Source organism: Linderina pennispora, assembly GCF_002104995.1.
Source record: "Linderina pennispora strain ATCC 12442 chromosome Unknown DL89scaffold_1, whole genome shotgun sequence".
Taxonomy (NCBI): Eukaryota; Fungi; Kickxellomycota; class Kickxellomycetes; order Kickxellales; family Kickxellaceae; genus Linderina; species Linderina pennispora.
In genome coordinates this window covers 1,083,018-1,098,907 of record NW_024468249.1, presented here as the reverse complement: position 1 = coordinate 1,098,907, position 15,890 = coordinate 1,083,018, and the positions used below count along the sequence as shown (strand labels likewise).

The window sequence follows — 15,890 nt, the reverse complement described above, 5'->3', positions numbered from 1 at the left end:
TGAGTGCACCCATGAGACTACTTTCCAGTATGGTACTTGGCTATATTGATGAAGTTTTATCTCATGGAACAGCAAGTTCTGGCGGCACTATGGATGTGACTATATATACCACGTTATTACCTGCAAGTATATGACATCCACCCGCTCCCAGATTTACTCTTGGGTATTCAGATCACTATTGACCCGGGACAGATCTATGGTTCACTCAGGTATGAAACCTCGGGGTAGGTTTCTCCGAGTTAGATTCTTGCGGGAACTAGTGTCACAAGGGGTTCTCTCCAGTTGAAGGCACATAAATAGGCTTTAAGCGCTATTCGGAAAGATGGGCAGTATCGACTAGGGTATGTGATGTGCAAACTGGACTAGCAGATAGAGTGCATGTGCCCTGTTCTTCAGCTGCCTCCCCCTACAATATTGATTCGGATGCAGAGGATGGCAAGAGAAGTGTGCCTAGGCAGCAGCTTCGCCATTGAGTATACCGTGAAAGTGTGATAACTTTCTCGGCCGCTTCAAATGCACCCCAAAACAGAGCTGGACATCGTATATCGCAAATGAACTACATTCAGCTCCAAAAAAAAAAGGTTCAAATAGCTTCTATTAAGCGTGCTACACTACTCCTGGACTCCTTTTCCGGCCCGTCAACTTATCAACATTAGAAACCGATGTCGCCGACGACCGACTGGTAGACCTCCTCAGCCTATCCAGGCCCTGATTCTCTGGCGTTCTCATTTCATATCCATCATCCAGGGAATCAATCGACAGCCTAAACTCGTCGCCCATGCCATCTGTCCGCGGCACCCCAGGAACCCGGTACCCATCGGTAGTATCGACGATCCCGTCGATATCCCCAATGACGTCCAAAAAGTCAGATCCCCGGTTGCTGTTGAAGTCAACATTCATGTCGCGTGCATCCAGCTGCCGCCGGTTCTTGCGCAGCGTTGCCAGTAGCCGGAATACCTGTGCAGCATTGCGGATCACCAGGAGGATAGTATTGATGAGCTCCTCAGAGTTAGAGGACGCTGAGCAGCCGCGCGACAGGAAAATAAGCGTAATCGAGCAGAAAAGGACAAGGACTATGTCAAAGTAGTTCCACCAGGACTTGAGGAACTGCTTGCCCATGGCGATGCCGCGGGTTATAATCTCAAGGATCATGCAGATGCAGAGGACCGACTCGATGACAATGAAAAACAGCGACGGGCTACACAGTACAATAGCTAGCATCAGTCTGGCGGACCTTTAAAGGCAGTTTGTTCTCCGTCTCTGACAACTTACCATTTCTCGACGAACGCCTAGAGCCAAGGAAGAAAGGGGTATTAGGAACGATGCAGCTGCTGGTGTCGCTGAAGAGTCGCGGTGCGCGCGTAGACTTACTGTGACCATGGTCGTTAGACCAAGCAGGAACATGGCGATGTAGTACGCTGTGTAGAACTGCGAGTACATCAGGCGGTTCGCTGCACCGTGCAGAATCTCCTGGCGCGACAGGCCGCTGAACGGGATAGAGCTAGGTTGCCAAGGGAGTGTTTTTAGCAGTAGTTTCTTGTTTGCTGCCTCGTAGCCCAAACGCCCGCTGCCGGCCCTAGTCCTCACCTTATGCGGTTAAACTCCATATGTCGGCAAATGCGAAGAACAGGGCGTGGTGAAATTGAACGGGAATGCGGTGATGGAGGATGCTACGAAATCGCAAGTGAAGAGAGGGAAAAAAGATGCAAGATAGAAAAATCAGCCTCTGTCTTGTTCAAAGCAAGCAGTAAAAATAGCACTAGTCTCGTTGATGTCTCGAACAGACGCTTAGAGCATGACCAGGCCGATCTTGCTCGGCTCAAAGGGACGGGCCAGCCAGTTGTAGAAGTAGTAGCGCAGGAACCCGTCACCAGGGCCAAAGCCCAGCTCCTCCAAAAACTCGCGGTTGTCCATCATGTGCAGGCAGTTGACGACGTCGAACCCAGCAGCCTTGGCCAGCACCAGCATATCCTGCATAAGCTCAACCAGCCGCCCCTTGATCAGCTCGTTCTGCTTCTGCTTGGCCAGCGCCTTCTGCTGCTTCTGGCCCGTGCACGCAGCCTTCTCCTCATCGGTCAGCTTCACCTCGTAGTCGGTCTTGGTTCCGTAGTAGAACAGATACACGGGCTTGATCGTGCCGCGCACGGTGGTCGAGCCCTGCTTGTTAGACTTCAGGACCGAGCTCGGCAGCGAGTAGAACGAGAAAAAGTCCGAAAGCTTGCCTGGATGCTCGGCGTCGTCGACCACATACGTCCACATCACGTCTTCGCGCGGCAGGAACCAGTGAGCAACCTCGGCATCGGTCTTGAAGATTGGCAGCACCTCGCACCGGTTCTTCAGGTAGCGGTTCAGCAGCTTGCGCACCTGCGAGACATCACCCTTGCGCATCGGCCGCAGCCCAGGCGTGCTCGTCTGCGGCGGCAGGCGCAGCATCGACATAAGCTTGACGAGATCGGGGCCAGACACCTTCTTGGAGAACCCGGCGTCCATCAGCTTGCGCGGATTCAGGGACCGGTGGAAGTACCGGCATGTAGACACCGGCTTGGGCAGCTGCCGCCCTGCCGTGTAGACGGCCTGGAAAATGCCGACCTGGTGCACATGGCGGGTAACCTCCTTGATCAGCAGCGGCGCCAGGCGCTGGCTGCGCAGGCCCTTGTGCACGCAGAGGAAGTTGATCTCGGCCATGGTGATCGTCTTATCGCGCACCATCACCTCAACTGGAATGCCGCTGATGAACGCGACAAGCGCGCCAGTCGCCGCATCGCGCACGCCAATGTGCCAGTCCTTGCGCACATTGGGCGGCAGCAGCGCCCAGCGCAGGAACTCGGTCGAGTAGTTGAACCGGAACTTCGAGTCCACGTCCTCGACGTAGTGGTCCATCAGCAGATCGTGCATCTCCTGCATCTGCTCCTCAACCTCAATGTCCACCAGGCACCACGACAGGGACGGCGGCAGCGGGTATGGATCCTTGGGGATCTGCTCGGGCTTCAGCGGCGGGTGCAGCGGCCCGTCTTCCTTGACCTCATCGGTCGACTTGGGCACCGGCTGTGTCTCCCAGAACTCGTGCTTGGTGTTCTTCTCCTCCTCCTCCTCGCGCCTCAGCTTGCTGGTCGGCGCATCAACCAGCGATTGCGCGCCTAGCTGCTGCAGAAGCTGCATCAGCTTCTTGTTGTCGATCGGAAGCGCGTCAGAGGGATCCTTGTCTGCCATGGGTGATAAGCTCTTGCTGAACCGAGATTGGAGCAGGCGCAAAATGTAAATTTAAGAAAGGCAAGGTGATGGCCTGAGAGAAGCTCACGAAACGTGGAACTTTGGTAGTCTTGGGCGCTGAATGGTCTGGCAGCTCGGCTCAAACCCAGCCGAAGCACTACGAGCCGCATAAACTCTGCGCGATTTGGACGCGCCAGACGCGCCGAGGCGAAAAATATTTGGCACTCGTCCTGCCTGCTTTCGCTATTCCTGGCCCAGTTTTATGCTCTCCTAATTCGAAATGCCTACAGAATCAAACGACTTTGAAAAGGCCCTGCAGTCGAGCTTCTTGGGCAGTTCGATGCTATCTGACTCGACGCTGCTGGGCAGCGCTGATGCGCCCAGTACCCCCGCCCAAACTGCCCTCAACTCGGTTGCCCAGGCAATGCAGTACCCCGATACACTCGACGACGAGCCTAGCGACCAGCTCGAGCTGATGGCGGGTGCTGAGGACTCTGACGATGAGCAGGATGACATGGGTGCCGGGTTCTCGCAGTTCTCTATATTTTCTGACGCCCGCGTTGTGCGCAACCAGGAGACCGGCCAAGCCGAGCTGCAGCCCTTCAACATGCCGGATGACTCCAGAGTAGACGTGGATCTACAGCCTGCGCCCGGGTGGAATGAATCGAGAGGCAAGCGGAGGCGCCATGGCGATGCGATGCCGGAGCATCCAACAGGCGATGCTGCAAGCCGTATGGCAGACATTCGCCGGTCAGCGGAGAGGCAGGCAAAGGAAATCACTGACATTTTGAAGCAGGCAATGCCTGGCGCTAGGGAAAACAGTACGTCCATAGAAGGATTCCAGCACGGTGGTGTTTCAGTGCTGACACCTGCTGACAGAACCAAAGGATACCGTGATGCCATTGCCCTCCGACAGGAGATGGACAGCCGCGAGTCGGAGGAGAGCCGGCGCCAAAAGATCATGCGCATGGAGGAGGATGCTATGGAGCCGCCTAATGCCCAGCCCATCATACCTGTCGCTGGTCTATCGACCCGTGTGCAACCGACAACAGCGCGGTTTGCATCCAAATATTCACTGCCGCCAGAGTCTGGCGACTTTATGACATCGCGCACATCCTCTGGCTCGAACCTGTACTTTGCTATGCGTTCTGAGATTGATATTGCCAAGCAAATGGACTCCATCATGTCTCTGCGCGACTCGGATCGCATGTCATCCAGCATCGCCAACCGGGTTGTCAAGGAAATCGAGTGCGATCTGGACACCGAAATAGCGAGGCAGATTTCCGAACGCGAAGCAGAGGAGCTGCGCAGCCGCATGCGCGAAATCGACCCTGACGATGAGATGGCGGTCGACCAACTTGCTGAGCATGTCGAGCGCACCAGCATTGCCGACTCAACGCTGTGGGTCGACAAATATAGAGCCCAGTCGTTTTTGGACCTCGTCAGCGACGAGCGCGTCAACCGCGCAGTGATGCAGTGGATCAAGGAGTGGGACTACTGTGTGTTCGGACGCGACAATGCCCTGACCACTCGTACCAATGTCAACACAAATGGGTTTGGCAGAGCCTTGCCGCCAAAGCCAAAGAGCACAGACAAGTGGAAGCGGCCAGACAAGCGCATTTTGCTTCTGTCGGGCCCGCCGGGTCTGGGAAAGACGACGCTGGCGCACGTAGTTGCCAAGCAGGCGGGATACGCTACCATCGAAATCAATGCCAGCGACGACCGCACTGTCAGCAAGGTGCGCGACCGCATTCTGGGCGTTACGCAGACCCACGCAGTCGGGCTCCACGGGTCCACCAGACCGCAGCTGCTGGTCATTGACGAGATTGACGGTGCTGCCCAGGCGCAGTCCAGCCAAGGAGATTTTATTTCGACGCTTGTTAGCCTGGCCACTGCCGACGAGTCCTCTGGCGACAAGGCCAAGGCCAAGAAGCATCCACCAGCCAAGGGCAAATTCGGGCCGCTGCTTCGCCCAATCATCTGTATCTGCAACAACGTCTATGCGCCTGTGCTCCGGCCGCTGCGCCAGGTCGCCCAGTGCTACCAGATACACGCCCCAACCGCAGTGCAATTGGCGAAGCGGCTCGAGGAGGTGTGCGAGAACGAGGGTATGGCTGCTGACGCCTGGTCGTTGATGGCGCTGGCCAAGCAGAACGAGGGCGATATTCGCGCGTGCCTCAATTCGCTGCAGATGATCCGCGCGCACTCGTCTGCCCTGGGTGCTGACCATTTGAGGGGAAACAACATTGGCATCAAGGACGTCCAGCGGTCTTTGTTTGCCGTCTGGGATATGATATTTACTAGGCCCTCGGCTGCCAGCCTTCAGCGCGCTCAGCCAGCCCAGAAATCGTCCAACCGGCGCATGGACGACAGCGCCATCGACAGATCGTACAGTGAGATGCTGCTAGAGGCAGTGCAATCGGCAGGCGAGAACGAGCGCATCATGCAAGGCTGCTTTGAGAACTATCTGCGCATGGACTTCCGTGATCTGACACATACTAAGGTTGCTTCTCTGTGCACAGACTGGCTCGAGTTCTACGACTTTGTTGACTCTGCCTGTCGCAAGAACCCGTCGGTTGCTGAGCCCTTATACGGATACCTGCATTACCCGATACTGGCCATACATAGGACGTGCAGTACGGCATTGGGTCTGGCAAGCGGTGAATTCGAATACCCGCATTCCGAGTACGCCGCATTCCAGGCACGCCAAGTCGCCACATCTATTATCCAGTCACTTGCTGCTGGCTGCACATCGGTGCGCGCGCGTGCTACATGTACTATCAACTCAGTGGCAACATCCCTACTCGACCCGCTGCTGCACATCATCTCACCGACGCTGATGACTGCCAACAAGCAGCTACTGAAGGGTGGCGAGAAGGACCGGCTGATGCGGCTACTCGATGTCATGAGCTCCTGGCAACTGACATTTGTACAGAGCAAGGAAACCGACGGCCAATTTGTATATAAGCTGGAGCCGCCGATCGATCGTCTGTTTGCGTTCGCCGATCGCCGACCTGCACGCAACATCCTGCCCATGCGGTACCCAGTACGCCAGCTCGTAGCCCAAGAACTCGAGCGCATGCGCATGGCGCGCATAGCAGCAAAGGAGGAGATGCAGAACGGGAAGAAGGGCGGATCGGGTGGCGCCAAGGAAGCAGCGAAACGCGAGTATCTGGACAAGCTGTTCGCTGACCCCCTGGCGAATGCCATTCAGGCGCCAAAGAGCAAGGACGTGCCAATGGACGAGGATGGTGAGCCGCTCATCAAGGACTTCTTTGGACGATTGGTCAAGCGCAAGACTAAGCAGACAGGGCCAAAGGAAGCTACTCCCGGCACGAATGCCAGTGCCAGTGGCGGCAGGCATGAGGCAGGAAAATCAAAGATGTGGTTCCACTTCTTTGAGGGGTTCTCGAATGCTGTGCGTAAGCCAACACAGATGAAAGAGCTGTTTGAATAAAGCGGCGCTTCTGAACCTCCGAACTGGCAATAGAAGCTCAGGAATGTTTCTTACACCCCTCGCCACAATTGTCAACCAATACTAGCACTCGTAACAGAAAGCACTTGTAGTTAGCGAAGCCTGGCATATATTCTTTGACCGAGCACCTGCTGTATATGTTGGTAAGGACATGTACTACTAAAGGGGAGATGCAGCGGGAAAGTTCGAGTAAAACGCTTGTTTTGCCAGGTGCACCCTGATGTGCGCGGGATGCTGAGTAGAATAAATCGCGAGAGGCGATTTAAGATGAGCCTACAGAAGCTCAAACTTGATACCCTGCTTCTTGGAAAGCTTTAAACCAGATCTGAGATATTTACGCTGTGCTCTAACAACCATGAGACGTGGCGATCGTAGAATAAGCTGCTGGATAAATGAAGAAGCGTTAGCGTCAGGCTTTTTGAGGAAGTCTTGATACATGAACTCCTCAAGGACTGGGCTAATGGGGGATGTTGATGTGGGTGTATAGCTTTTGATCTCGCTCCTGAACAACATTGCCTCACCTCCAAGCCTATGTCTAAACACATTCGAAACAGTCAGAGCTCTTAGATGTAAAAGCCCTGGGAGAATTACCTCCAGTGAATTCCAGTCAAGTATGCTAACTGCGAGGTCTAGGCGTATGAGATTCGGCCAATCGAGTTTAGCACTTGGGAGCAGGGGAATGGTGAGCTCAGCAGTTCTAGCGTTGGAGTAGGACCCAAACAACCGAGCAGGCGTGTCTATCCATAGGCTACTACTGCCTGCCTCGAATAGGTAGGAAAGGTCGATAGACACCTTGTCCGTATTTGCCAGGGGCATCGAGTTAATGGATGGCAGACTCATTGGCCACTCGTTAATCTCTAGTAAACCAAGTTTGACATTGGCGAAAAGATCCTTGAAGTCAACATGGGCGTTAAATATATGGCGGGTTTTTAGTGTATGAAGTTTGGGGAATAGCAGCGTTTGCTGCCCGTAAAAGGTTGAAAGGCGAGGAGAAGGTAGTGGCTGGCCTGGTCTCATTATGAATGAGACATCCAACGTTCTCAGCTCATCGAACTCAATCGTATTGGCATCGCTGTCGATGAATTGCCGCCAGCTCAGCAATGATTCAAAGCGAATACCTATCAGGAGATTTCTGAGCGTTGGTGCGAAAAATGTGATCAGATGGTGGCTGCTCAGACCCATTTTATCGTTAATACTCAGGGTGGTCAAGTGTGGGAAATATGTGGAAGTCAAATGGCGGCCTGACTGTGTATCAAGATGTAGCCTTTGTTTAGAAAGCCTGTTGTCAAGCGCGTTGAAAACTGGATGCGGGATTGAATAGATGCTGCTAAGGGATGGTGCAAATGTCGATAGATATGAATGTACCAAGTCGATGTGCTCTTTTTCTCCTAGATTTGTTTGAAACTCGAGATCTTTGTGTAGTATGATTTCGCGGAGGTTCGTCCATGCTGTTTTGCCAAAGCCGCTCCCCTGTAAAAGAACATTGAGCGTAGGAGTAGCATCGTTATTGTGGTTGAATATGTATAGCCGTTTTACAAAGTGGGTCCCGCCGATGCTGATAACCGACTTAATATTTGACTTCCAGCGCTTCTGCGGTATCTGTGATGAGAATTTGTGTAGAATCCTCGATTTGATGGTCTGCGGTGCTTCGGAGGGGAGACTAGCGATATAAATGATGCGTAAAAAATATGGCCTCAAATACTGCATCCACTGGCGAGAGACAAGGGCGTACTGAATGGCAGTTAAGTGGTCGCTATAAACAGAGTTAAAATTGTAGTCGGTCGAAGGTGCGCCGGAATAGAGCTCAATATCCCGAATTAAGCGATCGAGGATTTGCTCAAGTACCATGCCACCGGCAATGTCGCCAAGTTTAAGGGCGTGTTTCCTCATTAGCGACAAAAATATAGTGTAGAAGAGCCAAAGCGGAACTAAAGTGCACATGGATAAAGTCCAGCCGCCTCAGTGTTGTGATTTTCATGCCCACACTTTGCCAGCAAGGCTATTGCAGCAGCCAACAAGCATGCATGCCCTCGATTCAACGATTGGAGAATCAGCTGCGATAATTAAATCATATTTATGTCACCTAAGCAGACATGCACTTTGAGGACACCTAGTGCCTTCAGATAAACGATGGTTTTGGCGATGTGCCCTGGCTGCAAGTCATATGTAAAGGGCAAGGCAGTATGCCAACTCTGACACTGCGGATTCTGTCGCATATGTACCATATATATGTAACAGGGCAGTATTAGCGGTACAGTTTTACTTGGCAGAAATGCCATCTCTGGTATATCGAGAAGAGGTGGTGAGAGCTGCTATGACGAATTGATATGCTGGGCATTCAATACTATTTTGGGAAATGGTATATTGGTAGATTGTTGCTGAGGATAGAGAACGAAAACAGATGCGGAAGATGGAAAAAGATAACCATGGTATAATATCTGGGAAAGAAAAGTGTACTTGTATTAGCTTTTACAAAAAATATTCTTCGACGCATGCAAACCAGTCGCAGGAAATTATCATGGCAAACTGGGGTTGGGGAATGGATCTATTAGGATCTGAACTCGATATTCTGACTAGCGATAACCGCTATTAGCCCTTCATCGTATATATCTCTTGACTTGATGACCATGAGCGACGGCGTACGCGAAACCAACTGCAGGACAAACTCGGAAATACCGGCATCTTTCGTACCTGCAAGATTATAATATTCAAACCCTTCAAGGCTTTTACTGATTTCCCTCGTTGAGGTGGGATTGTAGCTCTCAATCTCATGCCCAAGTGACAGGGCAGCTGTTAGTTGACGATTGCCCTGATCTCGTATGATAGTCAATGTCCGTAGACATGGGAGTCCCTCGAGAAGCGATTCTACTATATTCCAGTCAATGCTGATGATTCTAAGTTTGAGATTTATGAGATTTGGCCAATTGAGCGCCGTGATAGGGAGCATTGTGATTTGAACATCTGCATGTCTGACATCTGAAGAAACCTCAAATAACTGAGTGACTGAGCTTTTCAATATAGCGATGCTTTGTGGTGTAGACGAAGGCAAAGTATCAAAATACAGCGTATCGACATGTTTCAGGGGTACTGAGTGGATAGATGGTGTAAACTCGGGCCGCTCAGTAACCCTCAGCGATTGTAGTCTAGCATCAATGAATAGCTCGTTGAAGTCGACACGGCCATTGAATATATTTGTGGCCTGTAATGACTGGAGCTTTGGGAATATCGGGAGCTGTTGTCCGTAGTGGTTTGAAAGGCGAGGAAGGGTGGCGAGGGTGAGTCAGGCCCTAATTTAAAGTATATTTCCAACGTTTTCAGCTCCTCAAATTTGCCTGCGTTGCTATCCTTGTCGAAGAATTGCCACCATGAAAAGGACGAGTCGAAGCTGAGATGGATTTTCAGCTCACAGAGTGCAGGTGCAATAAGTTTCATCAGCCGGACACTTGCCAGGCTAGAAGTATCGTTTATATACAGACTGGTCAAGTGCGGAAAATATGCGGTTGATAGATGGCGAGCTGGCGCTACGTCAAGATACCACTTGCGGTTAGTGAACCTTTTGTCAAGCAAATCAAGAACGTAATTTGGTCTTGAGTGGATATTACCGAGAGAAGGTGCCAACTTATGCAGATATGAATAGGCCCGATCAACGTGGTTGCTCGCCCACAGTACCGGTTGAAAAGCAACATAGTCACAAAATACGATGTCTCTGAGATTCAACCACGTTGCTGCACCAAATCCAAAACCGTCTAAAAGCATATCGAGGGGAGGAAGGGGTCCACTATTCTGAGTGTTGATATACAGCCTGGTTGTATAATTTAGTCCGCTCATCCGAATAACAGAGTTTATGTTTGACCTCCAGCGTTTATACGACTCTTTTGGACGCAGCGTCTTGGTCAAAAATTTGGATTTCACCATAAACTTTAGTGCTGGCGAATCGCTTGTAATATAGATCGTGCTGAAAATGAAAGGCTTCATTGACTTCATCCATTGATGAGAAACGAGAGCGTACTGAATACCGGTGTGCGTGGCGATAGAATGCTTGTCAAAATCAAAAGTTGTTGAAAAAGGACAGTAGAATGTCCCAAGGCTGCGCATTAGGTAGCCGATAATTTTCCCGAGTATCCTTTCTTTGGCCAGGGCCGTACGCGCGAAAGTGTGTTGTTCCATAGTGAAAGTAAAAAAGTAGGTAGTGTGACAAGTAACTGAAAGTGGAAGTGGAAGATTTGTGCAAAAGGTCGGACGCATCGGCACTAACAGGTCCTGTAGGTATTTATAGAACACCCAGCACAAGAAGCCAGTGGCTCGCTTGGCGAAGAATGACCGCCTTCTAGATTTACTCCACGCATGCCGTAGAAATAGTGCTCCAAGATTCGCCTACTGTAATTAGATTAAGACCAGGTAGTAACACTAGGTTTATATACATCTCGGAGATAGCAAGCATTTGCAAAGAGGATGGCAATGCTGCTACCATTGATTCTCGTATAGACCATATACATGTACATATTAAAATCACCTAGTCGAAAAAAAAAACAACCTCCTACTGCAGTGTTAATTACAGATATCGTGTTTCAATATTACTAAATTTATATGCAATAAAGCAGATAAAGATAACCAGCCAACTCCTTGGGGAGAGGAATTAGGAGAAATGGCCTGCTAGGCAGGAAGTTATCAAGCATAAGACCTTTGCTCACAAAACGTGGAGCAAGTAGCTCTACAAATGTTTGAACTCCACATCCTGATTGGTGATATGCATGGTGATATTTTCAAGGAACGATTTGCATGCCTGAATGACCATGAGCGATGGGGTCCGAATAACAAGTTGTTGGATAAACCCAGAGGCATCGGAGTCTGCCGTCATGTCGGAGTTTTTAAATGAGAATTCTTCTAGGCTCTGGCTCATAGAGGATGTTGATAAAGGAGTATATCTGTTTATCTCGCGCCTGAGCGATAGGGCAAAAGCAGCGTTGTCATAGCTGGTGCTTTTTATAATCATCAGCATTCTCAGATGTGTGAGCTCCCCAAGAAGTGACTCAACTATGTTCCAGTCAACCTCAGTGACTCCAAGCTCGAGGTTTATAAGATTTGGCCAATTCAACCTTGTATTAGGAAGCAGAGGAACGCGGATATCTGCATATCTGGTTTTGGAGTAAGAGTCGAAAAGGTATGTGATTATGCTCATCAATTGTGCATCGTATTCGGTATTGAAGTATGTCAATAGGAAAAGCGATAGCTTGTCAGTATATCTGAGGGGCATCGAATCTGCGGATGGAACACCTCTAGATACTTCAGTGATGCTCAATGACTTCAACAGGACACTATCGAATAGGCTCCTAAAGTTAACAAGAGCATTAAATGAATTAAAAGTCTCCAGTGTGTGGAGCTTTGGAAAGAGTAGCTGCTGCTGTCCATAAAAAGAAGGATGGCGTGGAGTGGATGGCAAAGGAGTGTTTGGGTGTATATAGAATATCAACCTCAATGTCGTCAGCTGCTTAAACTCAATAGTATCGGTGTCACTGCCGATGAATTGTCGCCATGAAAACGACGAGTTGAGGCGGACATTAAGCTCCAGTTCGTTGAGTGATGGCGCAAAAAACGACACTAGCCGGTGGGCGCTTTGGCCATGTCTATCGTCTATGTTGAGGGCAGTCAAGTGCAGAAATTGCGTGGCTGTTAAATGTCTATCTGAGGCTGTATGTAGATGCCGCCTTTGATAAGCAAGTGTGTTGTCAAGCCTATGCACAGCAGGGTTTGATGGGGAATAGGCATTGCCAACTGATGGTGCAAACTTCAACAAATAGGAATGGGCCAGGTCGATATGTCTGTCTTCCCCAACGACAGCCTGAAATGTAAACTCGCCGAGAAAGATGATGTCTTCGATTTTTGGCCATGTGGCCTAACCAAATCCGTAGCCATCCAAAAACACATCAAGTGTAGGAATGGGACCGCGGTGGCTGTTTAAAATGTATAGTGCTTTGGCGTAGCGAGCGCCGTCCATAGAAACAACTGATTTGATGTTTGACGTCCAGAATTTGTGTGGCTTTGGAGAACGTAGGCCCTTGAGCACATTCTTAAACCTCGCAAGATTTGACAGCTTTGGCGGGTGGCTCTTTATATATAGCGTACTGCAAAGGCGTGGCTTCAAGAATGCCAACCACTGACGACAAACAAGGGCATACTGGATGGTAGCTTGAATTTTGTTGTAAAGCATATTCAAGCCGTAGTCGGACGCAGCTGTGTTAGAAGAAACTGCCAGGTCCTCCAATAGGCAGCCGAGAACACGTCGAAGTATCGTTCCGCCGGCCAGGCCGTTTAGTTGAAGGGTCTGCTTCTCCATGCTCAAGGATAGTTGGATTATTTGCTACGAAAGATAGCGCGGAAACAAAGAGAGCGTGTCTGACGCATGGGTGTTTCTGTGCTGCTTTTCTCTCGAAATAGATATACGATTTTTCGCAGCCCTTTGGAACAGGCCCGTGCATGTCTCTGAAATAGTGTTTGGAGACTCCTTTTCACTAATTAAATCATGCAGCTTACAGTATGTGTGGCCAGAGCATACATGTCCAGCTACATCTGCCTCCAGAGCAAATTAGTATTTTGTATGCAATCAGATATTTATTAACAGTTCTAAATCCGCACAACATTTAGTATCCCCGGCTCTCTTTAATAACAGCCTGCTGCTGCTGCATGTTCATCTGCCCAAAGCCCACGACCTCCATGGTGAAACTGCCACCGCCAGCGGTCAAGCTGCGCAGCATCGACGAATACCCAACCATAGTGCTTAGGGGCATCTCAGCAACTAGCAGCTTCCCAGCACCCACGCCCTCCTCGGAGTCATCCAGGCTGATGACGCGACCGCGCCTGGCGCCATTGAGATCACTGAGCACCGACCCCACGTGTTTCTCGGGGCAGGAAATGGTGGTCCGCGCAATGGGCTCAAGGAGAGCCGGCGAGCAGCCGTTCAGCGCCTGCGCCAGTGCCTGGCCTGCACACGCCCGGTACGCGGGAATGGTCGACAGGTCCTCACCGAAATACTCGATATCAGTGACGGTGATGCGGGTGCGCGTGACGGGGAACCCGAGAATGCTGCCGCGGAATGCAGCATTGGAGATGCCGTCGTGGATTGCAGCGCGCACGGAGTCGCATAGCTCGTGGTCATCGTCGCGTGCATGCGTGGGCGCGGTTTCGCCAGCCACAACCAGGTGGTCTGGCATGTTGATTTCAATGATGTTGTCATCGGTCTCCGGGTCGCCGATGGGCTCGACGCTGACGCGCAATGCGGCCTTGCCGGCCTTACCAGCGATCTCGCGTGCATACGTATGCTGGGCACTGGCGGGCTGGCCGGCGGTTTCGCGGTACGACACGCGCATCTTGCCAAAGGTGGCGTTGATTTTCATATCCTTGACCATCCGGTCCTGGATGACCTCCAGATGCAATTCACCCATGCCGCTTAGCAATGTCTGGCCGGTTTCCTCGTCGTGCGAGACATGCAGAGACGGGTCCTCGAGCGTCAGGTTTGCCAGGGCATCGGCTAGCGGCCGCTCGTCTTGCGGAGAGTCGGCCTCGACAGCGCAGAAGAACACAGGCGGGGGCACGGAAATGCCGTGCAGCTGCCAGCCCACAGGCGCGGAATTGGCGCTGTGCACCGAGCGGCTCTTTTTGGCAGACTTCAGGGACTTTGGCAGACTCGGGTGCTGGGCATGCAGTAGCGTGTCGCCGGTCTTTGTCATCTTCAGGCCCAGCACAACGCCAATATGGCCGGCTTGGATGGCAGGGATCTCTTCGGGCTGGTCGGCGTACATTTGCAGCAGCTTGGTCGCGCGCTCCTTGATGCCGCCCTGGGTGCCATTGACCAGGGTCATGCGCGAGTCTAATGTGCCCGAGTATACGCGCACAAAGACCATGGGCCCGCGCTGCGCATCGACAATGACCTTGAAGGCAAAAGCAACCAGCTTGTTGCTGTCCAGGGGCACGACCTCTGTGGACTTTTTGCCGCTCTGGCCAGGCACCACTGCCATTGTGGGCTGGGCCTTGTTGGTAGGCGACGGCAGGTACTCGAGCACAGCATCAAGCAGCGGCTGGACGCCAACATTGCGGAACGATGCGCCGAGCAGGACTGGGCTCGCCTGCGACGACTGTGTGACTCGCCGGATCGCATCCCTAATGTCCTTCTCTGGCACCTGCAGATGGTCGCCGTCGACAGCATCGCTCAGGAACACGTCGACGATCTGCTGGTCAATCTCCGCCAGAGTCTCCACCAGCAGAGTGCGGGCGTCGGCCATTTTCTCAAACGCCGGGTCGGTTTCCGAAATCGCAGATCTTCGAACCGTCGACCCAGTGTTGTCCTGCTCGATATCAAACTCGATCCGCTCCATGGTCACGGCATCGATCCACCGCTCGAGCCCACGGCCCTCGAGCCTGGCCATCTCGCTCTCGGGCACCTGCAGGACCAGCGGCCGCGTGTCGAGCTTTGCGCCAATATCGTCTACGCATTTCTGCCAGTTGGCGCCATCTCTGTCCATCTTGTTGATGAAGATTATGCGCGGAATACCGTACCGCGTCGCCTGCTTCCACACCGTCAGGGTCTGGGCCTGCACACCCGCCACGGCATCCAGAATCGCCACTGCCCCGTCAAGCACCCGCATTGCCCGCTCCACCTCCACGGTGAAGTCGACATGTCCGGGCGTGTCGATTAAATGCAGCTGGCTGTCTTTCCATCCGAACGTAATGGCTGCCGACTGGATCGTGATCCCGCGCTCACGCTCCGCGGGCAAGTAGTCCATGACTGTGTCCCCGTCGTCGACGTCGCCGATGGAGCGTGTGAAGCCCGCATAGTGCAGCATCCGCTCGGTGGTTGTGGTTTTGCCTGCGTCGATATGGGCGATAATGCCGATGTTGCGCACCCTGTCCAGGGGATCGGGCCGCCGGGATGTGTATGCGCGGGTGCTGCTGCGTGGGAGCGTGTGCCGGAGCGTGCGCAGCAGACTGCTGCTGGCTGCGGTGCGGTGGGCAATTGCCCAGCTCATTCGAAGCGCCATTAGGTGTAGGGAGGAATGCGGAAAGAGATAAAGCCGCGATCTGTTGCTTCGAACCGCCCAAAAGACCGCCGATGCTCACGGTAATTGGCAGATTCCCCGATAATAATCCCCTGATTGTAATCCCATTTTTTGTCCATGCTGGCCGGGCAAATCCTGGACTGGCTCAATAAAAC

The 15,890-nt window shown here is 52.1% G+C and overlaps 7 protein-coding genes across 7 annotated transcripts; 1 reads left to right on the top strand and 6 right to left on the bottom strand.

The window, feature by feature from the left end:
* Positions 1 to 444: 444 nt before the first annotated feature.
* Positions 445 to 1,147, bottom strand: DL89DRAFT_264023 (uncharacterized protein). The gene has a single exon (XM_040886071.1). It carries the CDS (start codon positions 1,117 to 1,119, stop codon positions 607 to 609), a length of 513 nt encoding a protein of 170 aa, XP_040747244.1. The 5' UTR covers positions 1,120 to 1,147; the 3' UTR covers positions 445 to 606.
* Positions 1,148 to 1,788: 641 nt separating this feature from the next.
* DL89DRAFT_242842 (N-myristoyl transferase) lies at positions 1,789 to 3,159 on the bottom strand (the record flags this gene model as incomplete). Its single annotated transcript, XM_040885018.1, has 2 exons — positions 1,789 to 2,031; positions 2,086 to 3,159. The coding sequence occupies 2 exons, from the start codon at positions 3,157 to 3,159 to the stop codon at positions 1,789 to 1,791; spliced, it is 1,317 nt and encodes a 438-aa protein (XP_040747243.1).
* Positions 3,160 to 4,609: 1,450 nt separating this feature from the next.
* Positions 4,610 to 6,752, top strand: DL89DRAFT_231629 (P-loop containing nucleoside triphosphate hydrolase protein). The gene is made up of 2 exons (XM_040884916.1): positions 4,610 to 5,559; positions 5,596 to 6,752. The coding sequence occupies exons 1-2, from the start codon at positions 4,682 to 4,684 to the stop codon at positions 6,665 to 6,667; spliced, it is 1,950 nt and encodes a 649-aa protein (XP_040747242.1). The 5' UTR covers positions 4,610 to 4,681; the 3' UTR covers positions 6,668 to 6,752.
* Positions 6,753 to 6,813: 61 nt separating this feature from the next.
* Positions 6,814 to 8,602, bottom strand: DL89DRAFT_264021 (uncharacterized protein). Its single transcript, XM_040886070.1, has one exon. The coding sequence runs from the start codon at positions 8,573 to 8,575 to the stop codon at positions 6,959 to 6,961; it is 1,617 nt and encodes a 538-aa protein (XP_040747241.1). The 5' UTR covers positions 8,576 to 8,602; the 3' UTR covers positions 6,814 to 6,958.
* A 461-nt stretch (positions 8,603 to 9,063) lies between these two features.
* DL89DRAFT_264020 (uncharacterized protein) lies at positions 9,064 to 10,919 on the bottom strand. Its single transcript, XM_040886069.1, has 3 exons — positions 10,665 to 10,919; positions 10,127 to 10,640; positions 9,064 to 9,917 (listed from the first exon to the last, which is right to left on the bottom strand). Exons 1-3 carry the CDS (start codon positions 10,850 to 10,852, stop codon positions 9,234 to 9,236), a joined length of 1,386 nt encoding a protein of 461 aa, XP_040747240.1. The 5' UTR covers positions 10,853 to 10,919; the 3' UTR covers positions 9,064 to 9,233.
* A 1,568-nt stretch (positions 10,920 to 12,487) lies between these two features.
* On the bottom strand, positions 12,488 to 13,018 carry DL89DRAFT_8329 (uncharacterized protein). Its single transcript, XM_040892129.1, has one exon. The coding sequence runs from the start codon at positions 12,891 to 12,893 to the stop codon at positions 12,579 to 12,581; it is 315 nt and encodes a 104-aa protein (XP_040747239.1). The 5' UTR covers positions 12,894 to 13,018; the 3' UTR covers positions 12,488 to 12,578.
* A 294-nt stretch (positions 13,019 to 13,312) lies between these two features.
* DL89DRAFT_264019 (P-loop containing nucleoside triphosphate hydrolase protein) lies at positions 13,313 to 15,798 on the bottom strand. The gene has a single exon (XM_040886068.1). The coding sequence runs from the start codon at positions 15,715 to 15,717 to the stop codon at positions 13,324 to 13,326; it is 2,394 nt and encodes a 797-aa protein (XP_040747238.1). The 5' UTR covers positions 15,718 to 15,798; the 3' UTR covers positions 13,313 to 13,323.
* Between the last annotated feature and the right edge of the window lie 92 nt (positions 15,799 to 15,890).

Bases quoted from the DNA above. Each gene is read 5' to 3' on its own strand.
- DL89DRAFT_8329 (XM_040892129.1), bottom strand. From the start codon at position 12,893: ATGCTTTACAACAAAATTCAAGCTACCATCCAGTATGCCCTTGTTTGT.
- DL89DRAFT_264019 (XM_040886068.1), bottom strand. From the start codon at position 15,717: ATGGCGCTTCGAATGAGCTGGGCAATTGCCCACCGCACCGCAGCCAGC.
- DL89DRAFT_264021 (XM_040886070.1), bottom strand. From the start codon at position 8,575: ATGAGGAAACACGCCCTTAAACTTGGCGACATTGCCGGTGGCATGGTA.
- DL89DRAFT_264023 (XM_040886071.1), bottom strand. From the start codon at position 1,119: ATGGGCAAGCAGTTCCTCAAGTCCTGGTGGAACTACTTTGACATAGTC.
- DL89DRAFT_264020 (XM_040886069.1), bottom strand. From the start codon at position 10,852: ATGGAACAACACACTTTCGCGCGTACGGCCCTGGCCAAAGAAAGGATA. The intron at 10,641-10,664 runs GTCAATGAAGCC...TTTCATTTTCAG, and splicing joins GTTTCTCATCAATGGATGAA to CACGATCTATATTACAAGCG. The intron at 9,918-10,126 runs GTCCGGCTGATG...TACGGACAACAG, and splicing joins ATACTTCTAGCCTGGCAAGT to CTCCCGATATTCCCAAAGCT.
- DL89DRAFT_231629 (XM_040884916.1), top strand. From the start codon at position 4,682: ATGCAGTGGATCAAGGAGTGGGACTACTGTGTGTTCGGACGCGACAAT. The intron at 5,560-5,595 runs GTCCAACCGGCG...CGCCATCGACAG, and splicing joins GCTCAGCCAGCCCAGAAATC to ATCGTACAGTGAGATGCTGC.